Source organism: Giraffa tippelskirchi, chromosome 2 (genome assembly GCF_054371585.1).
Source record: "Giraffa tippelskirchi isolate mGirTip1 chromosome 2, T2T-mGirTip1v1.2.pri, whole genome shotgun sequence".
Taxonomy (NCBI): Eukaryota; Metazoa; Chordata; class Mammalia; order Artiodactyla; family Giraffidae; genus Giraffa; species Giraffa tippelskirchi.
Window position 1 is genome coordinate 37,371,548 of NC_137276.1, and position 21,344 is coordinate 37,392,891.

Sequence of the window (21,344 nt, forward strand, 5' to 3'; positions counted from 1 at the left end):
AAATGCTTTAGACTCCACTTCTCTGCCCCTCACTTTCCTTACCTGTAAATAGGATTATAATTCTGGTCTCATTGAAATGCACAAATCCTGAGAGGAAGGAGAAAAAGCTCTTGAGATGACTCTAGCCAATCTCAGGGACCATTTCCCTGCTCATTCTGGCCATAGGTGGTTGACACCGGGTTGCTAAATCATTCTAGAACCAATTTGTCTTAATTCGTCTTGATAAGGAAAGGTTATGCCTAGTTTGAGGTTGCGATCAAGTCAAATGTACAAATTTCAGAACTTACTCCACTAGGGGAACTTTTATGGAAAGGAAGCTCTTTAAAAAGCAAGTAACAGAAAACTCTCCTCCAGTTGCGAAGTTTGGTTCTCAATTTTGATGAATAGGAATGATTTGAAAATACAATTTTATCTGATCCGTTGTTAGGGAGCTAAATGTATCTAGAATCTCTTTTGAAAAGCAAAATCCTCTCATGTTTTACGATGACCAATGGGATCAACACCAGAAGTAGTGAGTGGAGAGGCAGGCAGAGTTTACTCACCTGATGATACCCAAGGATCTAGCCGGCAGGCTCCTTTCTCTAAGTTCTGCCCATCCCATCAAACCTTCCTCAAGCGTCATCCTCTGCAGTTTTCTTTAGACCTATGGGACTCTCCTGCATAGAACCAGCCAGGTTTGAGGGGATAATTAAATGACGAGAGGAAGAAATAGGCTTGGTGTACCATCCCACCCACTTTCACTTGCTTTTTTTTTTTTTTTTTTTGAGGTGCCCTGAACAGAGAAGGACGTTTTAATAGGTCTTGGTTGGGCCCTGAGTGGGTCTAGGTCTGAACTACCCTGGGAAATGTGCTCTGGCCTCAATGATCCTCTGCTTCTGATGGATGGAATCCAAACTCTTCAACCTAACATCCTCCAACCAGCTGTGTGTCTGCAGCCAATGACTTGAGACGTTTCTGTGCCTCCATGCCCTCTCTGTATAATGAAAGCACTGGCCTTGCTTGAACTTTGAGGGCATTAACAGCTCTGGGATTCAATATCCCAGACGCTTCAACAACCTGTGACCCTTCCCTCAAGGAGATCTCCTAAGGCTCCCCTCAGTTTGGGTCAGGCCTGGAACAAAGAGACTAAGATAAGAAACGGTAGGAAAAGTTTAATGGCTACTTCTTATTTAAAGAAACCAATGAAAATGGTCATAGCTGCCTCCACCTCAAAGAAAACACTGGGAAATTTCGTTTTAGTAAAACCCCTTTTAGGCTAGAACATTAGGAGACTAGAACAGATACACGAGTAATTGAGAGGATCCCTCTTTGTCAGTACTTTGGTGGAGGGGGCAGGTGGGGGGTGTCAATGTGTCATTCTGAAAATTTCAGCAAAACCACCCCCAGGTTGATTAGGGGAAAGAAGAGATTGGCAGCCTTGTGTGCTGAGTGGGTACGTTTGAGGTTGTGATAGACACAGAAGGTCAACATAACATCGAATGAACACACTTCTCCATTCACACTCCCTTTCTCCACTCTCCCCTCCTTTCTTTTACTGAAAAAAAAAAAGTTTTTAAATGGCTTTGGAGATAGTAATTCTAGTTTCTCCTTGGACTGTAAAGAGACCTAAATATTTTTACATAATTTAACACTTCAGAGATGAGCAACCAGGAACAGAGGTCTTTTTTCACTCCAACCCAAACAAAGCTCTTTGTTCCTCTGGCAACCTGTCTCAAACCTTCATCAGAATTACCTGAGTGCTTTGAAAAACACAGACTCCTAGGACTCAACTGTAAATCGACTCAGAATGCCCTGGAGTGGAGCCCAGGGACCTGCAGTTTTCACCAGTTCCAGCAGGTGGCTTTTCTCCACAGCAACTGAGAACTGTGGCTCAATGACCCGATCAAGGTCATACTGTTACTAACAATTGGCCTCATATAATCTATCTCAGGACATTTTGAAGCTTTTTGGAATAAAAATTGTTCCAGTAAGTATGCTGTTTTAGAAGACAGTAAGCATGTCATGTGCTAATTATGGCCTGTGACACCATAAAATAAAAGTGTATTACTGAATGCTTTCGATTTCTTATAATGATGGTAAGGTGGCATGTCATGGGGCCTTTTTAGCCCTCGACATCACTCCAGAGGATTCCAAACAGATATAGACAAGGGCCATTACGACCTGGGTCCTTTCCTCTCGGGCTGTGTACTCATGGGAATAGGATGTCCTAAAGCAACACTTCCCCCAAGTGACGTGTTGATAAGTCTGGTTATCAGAAAGATATTACTGGCGGTGTGATACGCAGGCCATTTACATTTTCTTGATAGGGTTAGTCATATGAAAGCTGACAAAGAAGGAAAAGGAGCAGCGGTGTGGCGCAATGTCAACAGACAGCTGTCCTCTGGCTCCCCGATAAATAGGATGACTTGCATTGCTGAGCGGTGTGGTCACTGCCAAAGGAATGGCCCTCTCACATTTCTTCCTGATTCACATATTCAGTGGGGTTACTTGTCATCCCCTCCCTCTCCTGCTTCCCAGACACTGAGTCTGACATGAAAAATTCACCTGCCTCTGAGTTGGCTCCGGGGGAGGGGGGGGCAGGGGTGTTACTTGGGTTCCCAGGTTGGAAGATTATCTCACCCAGCTCTAGCTATATAAGCTCACTGGAGCAGATGGGCTCCCCAGGGCAACTCAAGGGTTCATTCCTCAGGAGGAAAACAGACTGACGAACTTCAGGTCGACATGATGGTTCTGAAGGTAGAAGAGCTGGTATGTAAAGCACATTATTTTTATGCAGTGAAAAATGGTGCAGCCTTGATTTTTATTTGAAAATTGAAATGCTCTTTTCTTTCAGGCATAATGCACAGGTATCCTGAAAATGTCATATATGGAAAACGGTTGATTTATGTGATGAAATAAGTAAAATTGGAAAAAAAGGAGCTGGCAGTAATGAATTCTCTACATATTCCCTATTTATTATCTTCTCCTTTGGTTTTATCACTAAAGTGTGGAATCATGTACAGTAATCAAAATGCCTTAGGGGAGAAGTTCTATTGCAACAATATATATCTGGAAACTATAGAAGGCAAGGGATCATCAAAAGTACTGAAAATGAAAGAATTTTAAAATCATTGGTGGGGATGGGGGGAAGAAGTTGGGATTTTCTTAGGAGAAATGTGATTAAGTGGATTAAAAGCAGATTTAAACATATCAACCTAACCTAAACCTTGATTTAACCAATAGAAGAAAACAAGCATCTGAAGGTATTCCTGGAACACTGGGGCAGCACATCACAGCCTGAGCTCTGAGAGTGCACTGCTCTGAAGCCACTGTCAGCAGGGAGGAAGGGCCGGGGGACCTCCTGCAGCATCCTCTATGGAGAAGGACCCCAGGACGGACTCTGCTATTCTGACCCTGCCACCTTCTTCCCTTGTAGGTGACAGGGAAGAAGAATGGCAGTGGGGATGCTGGGGAGTTCCTTCCTGAGGACTTCAGAGATGGAGAATACGAAGCTGCTGTTACTTTAGAGAAGCAGGAAGACCTGAAAACACTTCCCACCCACTTTGTGAGCCTGGGGGAGCAACAATGGGAAACTGAGAAACAGCGAGAGGCAGAGGTAAGGGCCTTCTGTGAAATTCACTAGTGGGAGGTTGGGGAGGGTGTAGAGAACAAAGGTGCCAGATAGGAAGGAGAAGAGAGAGAAACCAAATAAATGCAACCATTCCAAAGGTATTTCTTTATCAATTTCTAACTTATAAAGAAGCAACTTCTATGGAACAGGTTGTAGAAAATAATTCTTTGGCAAGACTATGACCTCTGGATTCTGAATCAATCACCGAATGGTCTATGACTGTGTTTTGATTGAAAGACTTGGAAATAGAAAAGTGTCCAGTGAATTTCTGATGTCTTATGTTGTCTAATTAATCCCAAGGAAGGGAGCCTTTTTTTCTCAATAATGTGGTTTGTGGTTCGTGGATCATTGTTTGACTGTGGCAACTTTCTGTGTTGACAAAATGTGTTGCTGGGTGAATTTTCACTACTTACTAACCACAGATGTAGTACCAAGACAGCTTTTTTTCATGAGCCCTGCTCAGTCAGCCACCTAAAAGACACTGGCATTGAAATTTTAGAGTTTGAAACTTATTAGTAAAGTCTTTTCAATTAAAAAAATTCATGAGCATGATAAAAAAATTCTACAGAAATCTGGGGTCTGTTTATGGAAATAATTACAAAATCATCACTTAGAGACTAGATTCTATCTTCAACAAGAAGCTGGTGCTACAAGCAAGGGAAGTGCAGATAAAGGCAATTAGCTGAAAAATTTGACCCCTAAATACTTGAATAAGAAATCACTAAATCCAAGTAAAAGATTTATTATAAATATTTCTTTCTATCTTTTTGCTCAAACTGTTCACATACTGAGCTCAGACCTTGCAGATTTTGTTTTGACACAACCAGAATGCTTGTCAGTAGAACTCACCATATTTTGAAACACGGATTTCTTTTTTAGCTCAAGAAGAAAAAACTAGAACAAAGATCAAAACTGGAAAATTTAGAAGATCTTGAAATAATCATTCAACTGAAGAAAAGGAAAAAATACAGGAAAACAAAAGTTCCAGTTGTGAAGGAACCTGAACCTGAAATCGTGGTAAGCATTGCTTGGTTTCCTTATGTTTAGGGGGTGGGAGTTAGTTGCTCAGTCATGTCCAACTCTGCGACCCCAGGGACTGTAGCCCGTCAGGCTCCTTTGTTCATAGAATTCTCTGGGCAAGAATACTGGAGTGGGTTGCCATTTCCTTCTTCAGGGGAATCTTCCTAACCCAGAGATTAAACCTGGGTCTCTTGTATTGCAGAAGGATTCTTTATTGTTTGAGCCACCAGGGAAACCCTCAGCATTAGGCTACAAGGAAATAACTATCTGTGGAGGGTTTGACTGAATGTTGGAAAGCCCATGGCAACTCTCACACTGTTTTTTTTTGACTTTAGACAGAACCTGTGGATGTGCCTAGGTTTCTGAAAGCTGCCCTGGAGAATAAACTGCCAGTAGTAGAAAAATTCTTGTCAGACAAGAACAATCCAGACGTCTGTGATGAGGTAAGGCTTATACAAAGCACTGCAAAATCCAGCTTGTTAATTTTGTGTTTCTTATGCTTTACTGCAGCCTTGCTAGTCTGGTGCCAGAAATCAATCCACCTGAAACCATCTCCCCAGCTGTTGCCACATATGCCAGTAGCATAACAGGGGAGTGCAGTGGGCCAGAAAAAGAAAATGCTGGATCAGTGCTATGGATTGCATTATTTTTTTGCACTCTCATATTCTTCCCACTGCTTTTCCAGTTTGTCTTTAATTTTGAGATCTCTGGGATAGACTTTTAGTACAGCAGGACCAACCATTCACGACTGGGAGAAATGTATTATTAGCATTAGCTTTGACTGGACCCAAATATATCAGCTCTACACAGGGAATCTCTAGTCCGGAGTTCAAGTGTCAGTTCTATCAGTACTCGCTTATTTGATTCTTAGCAGCCAATCTAAATTTTCTGGACCTCAGTTTCCTTATCTGAAAAGAGAGGGCATTGGAATGAAATGATATCTAATAGTGTTCTAGCACAAACAGCCTATTAATCCATTTGCATCTGAGCTCAGTAGTCTCTGACTCTGCGACTGCACAGACTGTAGTCCTCCAGGCTCCTCTGTTCATGGGATTTTTCAGGCAAGAATACTGGAGTGGGTTGCCATTTTCTTCTCCAGGGGACCTTCCTGACGCAGAGATGGTATCTGCTGCCTCCTGTGTTTCCTGCATTGGCAGGCAGATTCTTTACCACTGAGCCACCTGAAGTGAAAGTGAAAGTGTTAGTCGCTCAGTTGTGTCTGACTCTTTGTGACCCCATGGACTGTAGCCTGCCAGGTTCCTCTGTCCATGGAATTCTCCAGACAAGAATACTGGAGTGGGTAGCCATTCCCTTCTCCAGCAGATCTTCCCAGCCCAGAGATCAAGCCTGGCTCTCTTGCATTGCAGGCAGATTCTTTACCCTCTGAGCCACCAGGAAGTCCATTAATCCATTATTTGAAGCAAATTTATCAGACATCACTAATCCTTTTTTGACTCCTTTCCCCTATGAACTGAAATGGGGAATCATTTCTGAATCTGAAAGAAAAATGTCTCCTGTTATCTTAAAAATGAATACTTTTTGAAATTCAACCTAACAGCAGTCCCAAAGGAAGGAAATGGCCTGAACTGCATGGCAAATACTACAGAAATCATGAGGGCACAAAACACAAGAAAGGGAAGTGTCAGCACTTACGTAGTTTTGAATCTTTAAGTCCATGTACCTCGATGAAGACCGCTAATCATTTAGAAACGTGTATTGCAGGAGACGCAAATCTCAGTTGCAGAATAACTGTTCTAGTTGATAATTTTGGTAAATTTGACATTTCTAACTCATAATGAAGAACTCAAGTTTCTATCAGCTAGGTCATCAGAATCCCCAGTTTCCTATTTCTTAGAAAGGATTTATCCTCATTTTTATATGCATTGCTCTCTCTCTCTCTTTCTTAAATCTCTATTCTGACAGTATAAACGGACAGCTCTTCACAGAGCATGCTTGGAAGGACATTTGGCAATTGTGGAGAAGTTAATAGAAGCTGGAGCCCAGATTGAATTCCGTGATATGGTAAATATATCTCTTTGTTTGGAAATGAGCCAAAGTAAGTAGACTATGTGAAGCTTGAGAAAACCTACAATGAAAAATGGGGCCAATTGTATTGAAAATTGATCTGAGAGAACTAGGCAGAAGCTTATTTCTCCATACAAAGGGAAGTTGGGAGATGGGACTAGGTCATGTGGAAAGTATTTTCCATACAAACTGAAAAGGAGAGGAGTATTTCAGGGAAAAGAAGGAAGTGAGAGCTGTTGGACAGAATTTAATATCTTCATCAAAGACTTGGGTCCTTATCGAGTCAGTAGCCTTACTGAGAAGTAATACAGTCAACACTTGCCTTTCAGCATACCCATCCTTCCATCATACGTGGCCACCTGCTCCTGACCCTTGGCTGCCAGAAACATCTCAGAATTCTCTAGCTGCACACCTTATTTGATAGATGCAGATTGCCGTCAGTGAGATTTGGGGCTAGACTGCACACAAAATGAATTGCATCTGTGGGAAGTAGCTGCTATTCAGATCTCAGTAATTCAGCCACTGTGATTTCTATGCAGACCAGTATATAGTATATTCTATGAAATGAAGATTGAGCTGGGGGGAAAAATGCTTTATTTATTTAAATACAGCTCAATTTGACTTTTCAAGCAGAATGGAAAAGGGACTGGAAAAGTCCAAAGGATTTGGCTAAAACTGAACCCAGGAGATACACACACAGAAAAACAAGTAAAGAAACAAAGTATAAAGTTTGTGTGGAAAGACACAAAAATTCATGAGCATGATATTTGGGGGGCCAGGCATATACCACACTTTCTAGTATGATTAAGGGCAGTAACCACAAATGATGATGGTGGAGGTAGATAACAGTGTGCGAGCACAAATGGCAGCAGAGAAGAGATGAGGAAGAGATGAGGAAAAGACAACAGGGACACAGGAAGAGGTGTCACATCCAGATGAATATCTTTTGAAAGGGACTACTTCTTTTCTGTCAGAGTTTTAAAATCCGTACATTTGTCTAGAACTTTTGAGTTTATTTGGCAAAAGTGGTTAAACGTTCCAGGCACACTGTGGGTTGGAATAACTCTTCTGCCACTTACTAGCTATGTTTCCTTAGGCAAAAAATTTGAATAGCTTGGAGCTCCATTTTTCTCATTTGCAAAATGAGCACAGGAATGCCCACTTCACAGTGTTGCTGGGAGCACCAATACATCTGAAGTATGTGGCACCATGTGGGCACCACAAAATTCCCAGTACATTTTAGTTCTTATCCTCTCTTAAAAAGATTAGGTTTATTAAGAACCTCCTAATGATGCAAACACGCACACAGATACATACACAGGAGAGCGTATACTCACGTTGGCACATTTTTGCCAAAACATTTGGCAAGAGAATTGAACTACAATAGTTAGATCTGGCAACCTAGACCAGGACAGCCCAGTGGCATCACAGATGCCCTAGCAAACCTGGTATTCCTAGGCCTTAGAAACCAAGAACTAACTCCTCTGACCAGGTTCTTCTTCCACTGTCATATCCTTTTACCTTCCTTGCATAGCTTGAATCCACCGCCATCCACTGGGCAAGCCGCGGAGGAAGCCTGGATGTCTTAAAACTGTTGCTGAACAAAGGCGCCAAAATCAGTGCGCGGGATAAGGTATTTCTCCTACCCGCGTCTCCCTCCTCCGCTTCACACATGCGTTGGGGTCTGGGCCTCTGTCCTCACGCCCAGGGACCCAACAGGCTCTTGCATTTCGTAGTTGCTCAGCACCGCGCTGCATGTGGCGGTGAGGACTGGCCACTACGAGTGCGCAGAGCATCTCATCGCTTGCGAGGCAGACCTCAACGCCAAAGACCGGGTGAGTAGGCCGGCAGAGTTTGGCCTCCTAAAAGCTTCACTCACTTATTTGGGATCACTACCCCTGCTGGGCACCCTTTCAGGACCCACTTCCTGGCCTCAGGCCCACCTTTAGCCTGTTCACTCTGTTCTCTAGGAAGGAGATACCCCCTTGCATGACGCCGTGAGGCTGAATCGGTACAAGATGATCCGACTCCTGATTACGTATGGCGCCGACCTCAACGTCAAGAACTGTGTAAGTACTCAGGCAAGGGGCCTTGTTTGCCGGCTTTGTAATGAACAGAAGTATGGCTCACATACTTGAAAAGAGCCTAACAACGGTAGCATTTTGGGGGTCTTTTAATGATTTAAATGCCTCGTTCCTTCCGTAAGGGTATTTCTGACCTTGGCAAGGACTCAGGTCACCTGGTCAGAGATGAGGAAGCCATGGTGCCTCCATATGCCCTCAATGCCTAACACAGCATTTAGGAATTCTTTTAGAATTTGGCATTGAAAATAAAAGATGGTCAAACCACCCACCTTCACAGACACAATCAGTGTCTGCCTTGGCCACCCCTGGCTGAGCTAGGCCAGAATATCAGGAATAAAGACACCCACCATTCCTAAAGCTCTTGAAAATTCCACAGTGGTCAGTGAAGCCAAGGGTCAAGGAACTCAAATGAGTCAACACTGAATCCGAGTAACTGTGAATAGTCCTTCCCCTCTTACAACAGCATGAATGCTACCACTTTTCTTACAGAGGTAGCCATGCGTTTGCCTTTATTTTTGAGCTAATTTCTATTCATTCTCCTCTTTAGTTTAGCTGCACATCCCTCAAAATAGTTTCTTATATTTAGGCCCAGAAAATGCTTGTATAAATCCCTTTTACAAGTACATATTAATTTAGCTTCATCTGTAAGCCAGAGAATGTAACCAGATTTTCCTCATGGTCCCAATTCCTAGTCAAGCATCATCTAATATAAGCTTTAAAAATACCACTGGGAGAAATGAGTGTAAAGTACTGAAGAAGTAATTTGAAAGAGGCTTTTGGAGAATCACTTTACAAAGAAAGGGAAAAAAAACCCAGTCATCTTTTACTGTGAATCATTTCCTCCTCTAACTGTGTTACTATAAGACTGAGAAGAATACTTCATCGTTCCAAAAAAAAAAAAAAGTCTTGGTGACAGGAACAAAATAAATGCAATAAATAGAGACTGCTTGGGCTGAGAAAGTGTTAATAGTAGAGTCCCCTCATCCTTGATAAGGGATTGATCTTATCAAATAATTTAAACCATCAGAAAGAGTAGATTCAACAAAACCCCCAAAGCTGCAGAAAATATAATTTTTTTCAGGCAGAGATCAAAAGCATATAGATTTGGGGAGACTGTGTCAGTAGCCAGGAAATCACGAGATAAATTTCAATACAAAGGAGTTTAAGGAACTCGTGGAAAAATAGCCCTAAATATACAAATAGGCCTCAGAGCTCTGCATTTTCGGTAAGACACCAGCATAAAGGTTCTAGAACTATAAATGTCATTGACCCAATGGATGGATATTTCCAAAAAAGACTACCAAGTTACTAGACACCATCTTGAAGGGAATTGTAAACAATACACTACTGTATCATTATTGTATCATTGTCCCAAACTCTGTCTTCACCTCTGCTGATAAGTGTTCCCCAGGGCACATGCTACAGGGTGAGAAGGTCCAAAATTAAGGTTACAGGGACACTAACTCAAATTCGCCTAGGGCCTAGGCAGATCACATAAATGACTTTATGGTGGCTGCAGGCTCTGTGCACATAAGGTAGCGGTCCTTCCCTAATCCAGTCCCTTCTTGCTCCATGGAACCATGGATATCGTGCTGCCAAGCCTTCCCATTTTTTTCAGAGAGATCACAGATTCAATTGGGAAATCTCTTAATTTCCAACTGTTGCCAATTAATTCCAGTTTTTTAAAAAATCTAAGCTCTGTTTGGGCCAAAGCAGATCTCTAGGCTGATTTGCATCTCAAAGCTGCCGGTTTGCAATCTCTGGGATAAAAAGAGACTTCTGAATAGACAGAGATGGAAAATTTTAGGACTTCTCAAATTGAAAGGCAAGAATTGAGAGGTGACATAATTTTAATTTTTGTAAATATCTTGAGACATAAAGTAAAAAAATTTTGGTCTCAAAAATCATTGATATCATCTCCAAGAAAAATAAATTTCCTGGGAGAGCCCAATGTAACTTCTGAGCAGCTGTAAAAAATCTACTCCCTGGAGCGGTACCTATGTAATTAAGCCAAGGTGTTGCAGCAGCTCATATCCCACCAGCTTTTATCAGTCAGGAATCATTTTCCAAACTGATAGGAACTGGTTTTTGACCAGGTGGATACTGCTACGTCTCCATGCCCATTCTGCAGTACACTGTGTAAGTACAGAGGCATCTTTTGAATTTCACAATGATTTGGCTTAGGCTTGCTATTTAGTGTCAAGGGACTAGGGATTTTTACCAACATCTGGGATAGTCCCACGTTGGGTGGGGTGGGGGAACAAACACTGCTGATCTGCTAGTTTGAAATGCCAAAAGCATTCCTGTGAGAAACAGTAAAGGACTGGTTTGAATATAAACTGCAAATCATAGTGGGAAACATAAACCCCTCAGTAACATACACCTATCCATCACCTCATTAAATACACACACAGAGGAGATGAACTTATAGATGCCTTCAACCTGGAAGTCAAACTCCCCCCTCTGTTTTCATTAGGCTGGGAAGACTCCGATGGATCTGGTGCTACACTGGCAGAATGGAACCAAAGCAATATTTGACAGCCTCAAAGAGAACTCCTACAAAGCCTCTCGCATAGCAACATTCTGAGAAAAGCGATGACAAACGATTCCATTGGCTGCTCTTTACCAGCACATGGAAGGCATTGCCCCAAAGAGCAACTCATAGAGAAATCCAGCTTCTGTTTATCATCCTGTTGTAAAGTGGCACCTAATGAGGTTTGGAGCACAGGGATGTAGGCATTGACATTTTCCTTAGTGAAACTCACTCTATTTATTTGTATTTATTCCAGTTAACTTATTTATTTATTTACTGCAATACCACCGATATTCAGATCCTTTGCGATCATTCATTTGGTGAACAAGCGTAGGTTGTATGTGACATGTCAGAGCCTCCTTGTAGGTAGTTCTTAAACCATGTTAACCAGCAATGCCTATGATGTATCACCTCGCTCAGGTGAGATGTTTCAAGGTGATTTTGAAAGACAAAGGGGATTACTGCAGCCCTCTTTTCTCCTGCATTTTAAATGCTGAAGTTTGAGGCCATGGAAAGCCTGTAGCAGCAGAAGAGGAAACAGAATGAAAGTGATTCTGTGAAGACAGTAAAGCGGGCCATTTGATGCCTGGGCCTGGTATTTCTTACCAAGTATGTACCAAGGTGAAGAGAATGTCTTGAGTGTAAGTGTAAGGAACATGGGCCACTGGGCCGTGCAGAACCAAATGTGCTCAAAAAAGATGAAACTAACTGCAAAGTGTAAATGTGTAAATGTATATTATGTTGTATGTATATTTTATATTCATAATAAAAGCAGATTCTAAACCTCTTTCCTTCTTTAAGTCTGGTGGAAAGGCCATTTAGATGGGGTTTTGTCCAAGCTTTTCAGATTGTGAATGTTCTGTAGAACTGTACTTTGCAGTATTTCATGTGTACACAGATCACCTGAGAATCTTGTTAAAATGCAGATTCTGATTCCTCCAGTGTGGGTGGGGCCTGAGATTCTGCATTACTGATAAGCCCCTGGGCGATGCAGAGGTGGTGGTATACCTCAGTCTTCAATGAGCAGCATGGCTGTGAAAACCGTGAAGATACACAGGAGTTCAAGCTCTTTGGCCCCAGTGATGGGGAGAAAGGGACCTCTGGTGGGCAAAATGATTACTACAAGTTAATGATTCCTTAAAACGTTCCCACTGGAGTTTAACTAATCTGAGGTTTAACATTTATTGTGGACACCAGCTACTAGTGTCAAAGCTGCCCAAGAGAAAATGCACCTGGCCAATGATTGTTGACCTCCAAGGAGAGCGATTTTGTCACATGCTAGGCCAGGTGCTATGACCTGTGGTGAGCAAACCAGATTGTCCCTGACCTGCCTTCCTAGGATTGTTGTTGTTTAGTCGCTAAGTAGTGTCCAACTCTTTGCGACCCCTTGGACTGTAACCCACCAGGATCCTCTGTCATGGGATTTCCCAGGCAAGAATATTGAAGTGGGTTACCATTTCCTTCTCTAGGGGATCTTCCTGACCAAGGGATCGAACCTTCATCTCCTGCATTAGCAAGTGGATTTTTACCATGGAGCCACCTGGGAAGCCCCTTATTCCTAGGACTTCCTAGGAATATTAAAGAAGTGATCACAGAAATAAATACATGGTAACAATCTGCAGTAGGTACAATGAAGTGACAAGCACAGCGTGCCGAGAGTCTAAGCTGCGGAGGCAGGGAGGGAGTTTCTACAAAGACTTCTTTGAGGTGGGGACCTTCCTGGAGGAGTCTGAAGGATAAACTGGAGTTTTTCAAGCATGGTGTTCTAGGCAGCAGAGAGAATGTAGAAAAGGGCAAGGTTATGGGGGAAGTTTGTCACTTGCAAAAATGTTTGAAGGCCAGTGTGAAACATCTGTACTGGTGCCCCTACCAAAAACCACTTTAGTAGTATAATACTCATGACCTCTCAGCTATGTCACCAACCCTTTGAGGGCATGCAGGCACAATCCATAACCAGAAGATCCTGCAGTTAGCTGATCATGGAGTGTGAGGATGGTGTGAAATATTTCTGTGCCTTTCCTATCTGGTCTCTGAACAATTTGTAGCATCCACCTCCTGGGGACCTCAGGAGCTTCATTCTGTTATCTCCCTCCCTCTCAATACCCTTTTGCCAACCCTGCCCTCCCTAGAGGATCCTGCTGGCTCTAACCCATCAGATCCTTATGGCTCAGGATCCTTCAGTTTTTTTCTAAGCAAAGCACCTACTACACAGGCTATACAAGGCTCCCTTGCTATACTGACGTCTCCCACAGCACAACTTGGGTGTGTTATTATTTGGCCAAGTTTTCTGTCTTCCTCAAGTTCCCTTCCCCACAAGAATTGGAAGGTAAAGGAGAGAAGGAAGTAAGGGGTTAAAACACTTTTGTGTTCCTGCATATAAAGATTTGCACTAGTACGGAAGTAGGGGGCATGAGAATCAGCACGGAGTAAGTTTCATTATAACAAGGGCAACTCAGTGACCTTTGCTACTTGAGAAGATAAACACTTGAGGCAAAACCTTCGTTTTTGTCACACAGGTGGTCAACATTTATAAGCTGTCCTCCAACTCGAGCCAGCTCTTTGCCCGCAGTCTGTCACTTGTGTTCTTTTATCAGTGGAGGGAATGTCCCAGTAGCCGATGGAGAGTCTTGGAAGTTATTGTAGACTTGCCCTTTGCTGCATCCCTCTTTCATTCTTAGGCGCGTTCTTGGTTGTGTTTATGCATCCCTCTTTCAAATAACCACAGGACTGCTTACCAAGAATACTACCTAAGGGGCTCTGTTATCTGTCCACTTGCTCTCGTCCTAGGGGCCACTCCTAGTTCAGACTACCTGTCATCTCCCTGGTTACTCAAATGCCCTCAGCTTAACTTTTCCTCCAGTCTGTTCTTCAAGTTGCAGCCAGGGTGATTTTTCTAAAATGCAAATCTGGTCATTCTGCTCCACAAAAATTTTCAGTGACTGCCCATTGCCCTCAGGATGAAATAAAAATGCCGAAACGTTTTCTAAAACTCTTGAAATCTGGCTGCTGTTAACTCTTTATTCTCATCTATTTCTCCTTACTTTCCTAGCTAAACAGTAAATTTCAACTCAATTGAATTTTCAGTTTCTAAAAAAAATCTAGGCACTAGCTTTTATTCTCATATACTGTGCCAACTCCCTGGAAGGCTCTTCTTCCCACCCCACTGCATAATTTCTCCTCATTCCTCCCTTTTGGGGTAGCTGTTCGTCCTCAAGGAAGCCATCCTTGATCCTTACTTGGACTTTTTAGACTCGTGTGTTCCTGCTGTACTTTTTTTTCTCCATGTTGTAACATCTATCATGCTAGCTTTACCTCCTAAATGAAAAAGTGTCTTCTCCCCTTGAACAAGCAACATATGCTCATTAATAAGCCAATTATGGAAATGAATAATGAAAAAAACAAACATTCCCTATAACCCTAATTTCATGGCACTGATTATTTCTGTGCACATTACATATGGGCACTGTACACTTAACTTTATAACTTTGTCATTTGAACAACTTATTCTAGACATTTTTATAAATGATAGTCTTGTTTCAATGTACAATGGATCCTTTAAGTAATCCTATCATTATTGGGCATCTAGGTTGTTTCCATTTTCCCATTTTAGACATTGCTGCAATGACTGTCCTTACCCATGCATCCTTTACACCTAACCAGTTATTTCTGAAGAAATACATTAATAGAAGTATCTATAAGGTTGGTGTCAAATTATCCCTTAGTCTTTCCCCACAATCAAGAAAATACTCGTTTTATAAATAATCTTTTATTTTTTCAACCCAATCAGCAATGGAAAGATGTATTTTTGATGATTTTCCCAATTACTAAAAAAACGTTCAGCATCTTCAGGTTTGTTGAGCATTTTTCTGGGTCAATCTTTGCTCAATTTTCTATTAAGTCAGGTTCCCTGGAAGTGGCACTTGAAATGAGGATTCTTGTGTGATTTCTTGAGAGTGCTCTATAAGGGACTGAGGGAAACAGGATAGGGCAGGAGAAGAGGCACGGAGGTGGTTTCAGAAGTCTCCCCTAAACCTAATTCCATGGCGAGCTCAGAAGCATAAACTGCACCACAGAGACCAGAAGGGCAGGCTGTAATGCCCTGCATCAGGCATCCACCACGGGCCAGCCTCCAGGGGTGGGGGTAAACCTTCCCAAGCATTTCTGGGACAATCAGCCCCGACAATCCCTGGTGGAGGGTGAGGGTAAACAAGTAATACCTAACATCTGCAGCAGCTGGAGGGGAAGGGGTACCACCTGGTAAAAAGAATCTGGATGGACACTAGCAGTATTTGTCATGCTACATATTTGTTTTTTAAAAGCAATCTCTTTGAAAAAGCCAAGAATGCTAACCTCACTGGAATATGCATTGCAAATTGTTGTTTGTACTTTGCTAACAGTAGATTTTTATAGAGACAAACTGATCAAGCTTTTCTATTTTCTGGCTTTGGTGACTATGTTTAGGTCTTTTTCAATCCAATCTTTTTAAAAAATAACTTTAATTCACTTGAATTTATGATGTGTGTGTCCTGGGTATGAGATAGGGAGTGGACTTTTTTCCCTAAGTGACAATTACAGCTGATACTTAGTAGGAACATTCTATATGACAGGTTCTGCTCTGAGCCTTCTACAAATTTCAATCTACATAACCCTTGCAATAACACCACAGGGAGAAGAGAAGTGATGCAGAGTGGTTATGTCCTTTGCCCAAGGTCATGGGCAGTAAGTACTAGCGGGTTGGGTAGCATGTCTTCAGTCTGCACTTTACTGTACTACGCTGTCCTGCCTCTCCTGCTAAGTAACCAGTTGTTCCAACACCACTAACTGAACCATCCGGTCACTTCTTCTTGTAACTGGAGTGTTCTGGACTCCCAACTCTTTTATTCATCTACATGGATTTCTGTACAAATTATACACTGTTTTAGTTAATAAATTTCTGTTGTACTCTGTAATAATCACCATTCCAAGTCCCTCCCAGTGTTTCTCTACAAAATTCCCTAGCTAGTCTCAATTTTTTCCTTTCAAAATATGAAGCCTAAAAGCAAAATTTAAGTAAATACAAACAATAATATATACATTGTTTTGGACTTTGTTAAATTCATAAGCTGGGGAAGAATTTGACCACATCTCCCTTGATGTATTCCAGGCTTTAATTTCCCATATCCTTTAAGAGTTTTCTTCATGAGTTCCGTCGTTTCTTGGTAACTTGTCTGTGATTAGGGCCATCTTTTAAAATGGTATAACAAGTTACTGTTATAAAATATTTATTAATTAGAACTATTGGCTTTTGTATTTGTAACTGACCACCTTGCTGAAATAAAGGTACTGTCATCTTGTTACTATTAAGCCAGTTCACGTTCTAACAAAAGCAAACTTTAAAAAGCCCTGCCTGCTGCTCTTCACTGGTGACCAGCCATCATGCCCTATTTTGAACAGAAGTGCATCAACAAAAAGCAGGTACAACTGCAAATACATAACAGATGTATGTAAACTAAGAAGCACCTGCATTTTCTCATCTTTATCCAGTTGCTTTTCTTGAAATGTTTCAAACAAGACTCACATTCTGCCATAACTTTACTTCCTTTCCAATATAACATGAAAGTCCTCAATATTATATCTGGCACAGATGGGGCTAATATACAGTTGGTTGAAAACGTAGATTATGGAGGTGCATCAAAAATAAGTTGAACACACATCCCCTTAAAAATTTCAAGTTAAAATATGTAAATGTACACTCATGTGCAATCTTTTGTGCACTTGTAGGCTTCCCTTGTGGCTCAGCTGGTAAAGAATCTGCCTGCAATGTGGGAGACCTGGGTTCAATCCCTGGGTTGGGAAGATCCCCTGGAGAAGGGAAAGGCTATCCACTCCAGTATTCTAGCCTGGAGAATTCCATGGACTATAGAGTCCATGGGGTTGCAAAAAGTAGGACACGACTGAGCAACTTTCACATCACATCACATCACATCACATCACACCACATCAAAGCCCGTTCTTCGAAGTATGGTTCCACTGAGGGGGGATCTTCATTTTTGAGTTCCGTTCTCTTTAAAGAAGAAAAGTGGTATCTCATTTAGCTTTGATTTGAGTGATATTGAACATCTCTCCATGTGTCAATTATTGGCCATCTGTACATCTCTGGAAAAATATATATATTCAGATCCTCTGCCCATTTTTTAATCGGGTTGTTTAGTGTTTTGTTGGTGAGTGGTATGAATTTTTAATATATTTTGGCTATTAACCCCTCTTCTGATACATTATATTAATATCTTCCCACTCAAAAGGTTGCCTTTTTTTACTAGACAAAAACTTTCTTTTACACACACACATATGATACTTTTTCAGATTCTTTATAGTTTATTACAAAATATTATTGTTCCCTGTGCTATTTAGGTGCTCGTTGGCTGTCTTTTCATTTTGCTGGTGGGTTTTCTTTGCTGTGCAGCCTTTTACTTTTGCATTTGTTTCCCTTGCCTGAGGAGACAACATGCCGAAAGATAATGCTAATACCTATGTCATGCCTGATTGCCTATTGGAATGTGGCTATTATCAAAAAGGCAAGAAATACCAAATGTTATAGAGAGGATGTGGAGAAAACGGACCCCTCATACGCTATTGGTGGAAATGCAAATAAGGAAAACACTATGGAGATTCCTCAAAAAATTAAGAATAGAACTACCAAGAATCAGCTATTGCACTTCTGGGAATTTATCCAAAGAATACGAAAGCACAAATTTGTAAAGATATATGCACTACTATGTTCACTATAGCGCTATTTACATAGCCAAGGTATGGAAACAACTTAAATGTCCATCAACAAATGAACGGATAAAGATGTGGGGTGTGTGTGTGGTGTGTGTGTGTGTGTACGGATAAAGATGTGGGGTGTGTGTGTGTGTGTGTGTAAAAGAGACTACTACTTAGCCATAAAATAAGAAGAAATCTTGTCATCTGTGACACCAAAGATGGACCTTGAGGATATGATGCTAAGGGAATTAAGTCAGACTGAGAAAGACAAATACTAAATGATTTCATTCTTATGTGGAATTAATTGGCAAGGGGTCAACTGTAAGCAATGGCACCCCACTCCAGTACTCTTGCCTGGAAGATCCCATGGATGGAGGAGCCTGGTAGGCTACAGTCCATGGGGTCGCTAAGAGTCAGACACGACTGAGTGACTTCACTTTCACTTTTCACTTTCATGCACTGGAGAAGGAAATGGCAACCCACTCCAGTATTTTTGCCTGGAGAATCCCAGGGACAGCGGAGCCTGGTGGGCTGCCGTCTATGGGGTCGCACAGAGTCGGACATGACTGAAGTGACTTAGCAGCAGTAGCAGCAACTGTATGGTGACGGGTAGAAACTTTTGGTAGAACATGTAGTGTACATAAGTTGAATTATAATGTTATACACATAAAATTTGATAAACAATGTTACATCAATTTAAAAAAGAAGAAAAAAAATAAAAGACTTTGGTAAATGTCCCCTGGATCTCTTCCAAATCTAGATGTCTTGCTCACACCTATTTTGACAGTTCTTTTAAATGACTTATCTTTAAAAAATTTTTCAAAAGCATTAATTTTCCTGGGAATCCTTTTTTTTGCTACTCCTAGTTCATCAGTTTTCATAATTTTAAATTAACTTACATAATTTTATAATGCTAAATAAATGCAATGGCATAAACAGACTTGTGAATAAACACACACCTAACCCTTGGTGAATGCAGTAGAGTAAAAGCAGAAGCAAGTTGGCATTCAAGGAAGTGGCAGGCTCTAAGGTTCAGCAGCAGTGGCCATCTGCTTTAGGGAGTGCAGCAGGCTAATCCATCATATTGCGTTCAGATGGGAGTAAAAAATGCTTTATTTTAGAATCATGATGCGTAATACAGTATATAAACAGAAACAAACATATGCATGTATGTGTGAAGTATTCGCATACTTGTATTTTGTTAAGGGCATTTATTAATTTTTATTTTATTATTTTTAAATTAGATTTCATGTTTTATTAAATGTCTTACTTGCATCTATTAAGATGATTCTATCTAATCTGACCTATTAATATGATAAAGTATAGTACACTGAAAAGAACTGAAACATACTTACATTTCTAGAATAAATCTCACCTAGTTATAGGATACACTGTTTTGCCAATATTTTATGTAAGCATCTAAATTCATAGGTGAGTTTGGTGTAAAGCTTTCTCCAATTTTCTTAGTATCAATATAGCATAAATGCAGATACTTGTAAAAAAAGGCTACTTCTATTTAACATAACCATCCCACTATTAAAAAAAAATTATTTACAAAATTGGTTGAGTCCAGTACTTTTGAGATTTTTAATATAGTTTTATAAAAATCAGTATTAGGTTTTCAGGGGCTTCCAACTCAGAGGAATCCTATTTTAAGGACATCATGGAGGTAAGCAGCAGCAAAGGAAGAGGCCAAGTGTGATTTTATGTGCACCTTCCCTTTCCTTCCACAAATTTTATAGCAATTCCTCTTAGAAAGGACTTGGGCTTCATGAACATAATGAAAGAGAGGCTTAAAACAAAAGATCAACTGAAAAGTCAACCCCTTAACAAAAGTTTTAATAGTCCTCAAAATAATCACTTTTTGAGCAGTAAAACTAAAAAATAATAAGCCATATATACCAAGTGAAGCTGAAAAGCATGAACTTCAAAATGAACAAGAAACATTTTTAAAGAGTCTCTTGTATTGAAACATCTTACTCAAGTATACCTGCCATTTATCACATAATGCAAAGGATAAACAAACTAGTCTTTGTTTTTCTCCTAAAATTTATCTAAATTCATTAAGGGGACAGTCTTTTTTTTTTTTTAATGCTTTACTAGGTTTTATTATTTTAATGGCTTGAATATAAGATTGTTTTTATAGACTAGTGACATCTGGCTCCAAGTGAAAACAGTGAATCATATGGGTGTTCCGTTTCTGTTCAGAGAGGCTGATGGACTCTGAAAGGGCAGTGTCGACCAAGATGGAGGGTTCTTTTCAGCTTTCACACTTGGCTTTTTTGCAGGCTGGAAGAGAATCATCATCTGCTTCTGATGGCCGAGGTTTCTTCACCGTGGAAATAATTCCAAAAGCAGTTTTTCTAGTTTCTATAAGTCAAACAGGGAAACCAAGGTGCTTAAAGTTAAGATATGATTTAAAGAGGTGGTGTTAACAAGCATCCCCATGTTACCGTGACTTATAGCACGAGTAAATGATAAACCTATAGAACGGCTATGAGTGCTGATGCCATTTACTGCTATCACCTTTACCTGCCCCTAGGTTATACAAATATCAGTATATTATTAACATTGAGTTCATTCCAAAGGGACTACCCTCAAGGGTAAAATTACAGGGCAAGTTATCTCTAATGGTCTGTCTCTAATGGCATCTCATGTAGCCAGAAACCAAGTTTCAGAGGTTGGGGCAGCACATGCTTAAAGCGTGGTAGAGAGACGGATGAGTCAGGACAGCAAGTACAACAGTCAGCTATACTGATTCATGGTGGTGTGTGTGCTTACTTCATTTTATGGCACAGACCATTCATTATCTGTGTCCCTCACTAGATCATGAGTGTCTGAAGAATCAATCATATTGTATGGCCAACATACAGCAATGCCTGGCTATTTAACAAGTGTTTAAGAAATACTTGTTGAGTGAACAAATAATAATACACACGGTTATTGATCTCTTTTATGTTGGTGACAATGGACAAAGAAGAATGGAAATTATTAGATGTTTAGGTCAGGCTGGCAGCAGAGTTCAACTTCAGTCTAGCTAACTTCTGCTAAAAATGTACTAAGGGGCCAGGCACTGTGTCATCTACAGAGTATTCTGAGATGCCTAAACAGTGCTTCTTTCTACCCATACTGACAGCACATCAGGGGCAAATATAATAGTATAATAGGAATGGAGACCCCACAAGAAGTAACCCTGTCTGGATGAATCAGGAAGGTATCATAAAACAAGTAACACTATCATAAAAGAAGGAAAAGAAAAAGGAAAGTTTTCCTTTGCAAAGATATGGAGAGAGAGGTAAGAAGAAAATAATACTTAGACAAGATGACT

General features: G+C 40.8%; 2 protein-coding genes across 3 annotated transcripts in view; one reads left to right on the forward strand and one right to left on the reverse strand.

Annotated features, from left to right (window-relative positions):
* Positions 1-2,662: 2,662 nt before the first annotated feature.
* Positions 2,663-12,059, forward strand: ANKRD1 (ankyrin repeat domain 1). Its single transcript, XM_081555464.1, has 9 exons — positions 2,663-2,748; positions 3,416-3,595; positions 4,490-4,627; positions 4,966-5,073; positions 6,554-6,652; positions 8,190-8,288; positions 8,392-8,490; positions 8,626-8,724; positions 11,216-12,059. The coding sequence occupies exons 1-9, from the start codon at positions 2,722-2,724 to the stop codon at positions 11,324-11,326; spliced, it is 960 nt and encodes a 319-aa protein (XP_081411590.1). The 5' UTR covers positions 2,663-2,721; the 3' UTR covers positions 11,327-12,059.
* A 7,052-nt stretch (positions 12,060-19,111) lies between these two features.
* The window catches only part of RPP30 (ribonuclease P/MRP subunit p30), a 31,521-nt gene continuing 29,288 nt past the window's right edge, over positions 19,112-21,344 (reverse strand). For both annotated transcript variants that reach the window (XR_014072810.1, XM_081555533.1), the window contains exon 11: positions 19,112-20,386. Coding sequence is in view for 1 of the 2 variants with exons in the window: in XM_081555533.1 (XP_081411659.1) it covers positions 20,277-20,386 (110 nt within the window). In the remaining variant the exon portion in view is untranslated. The remainder of the gene's footprint in view (positions 20,387-21,344) is intronic.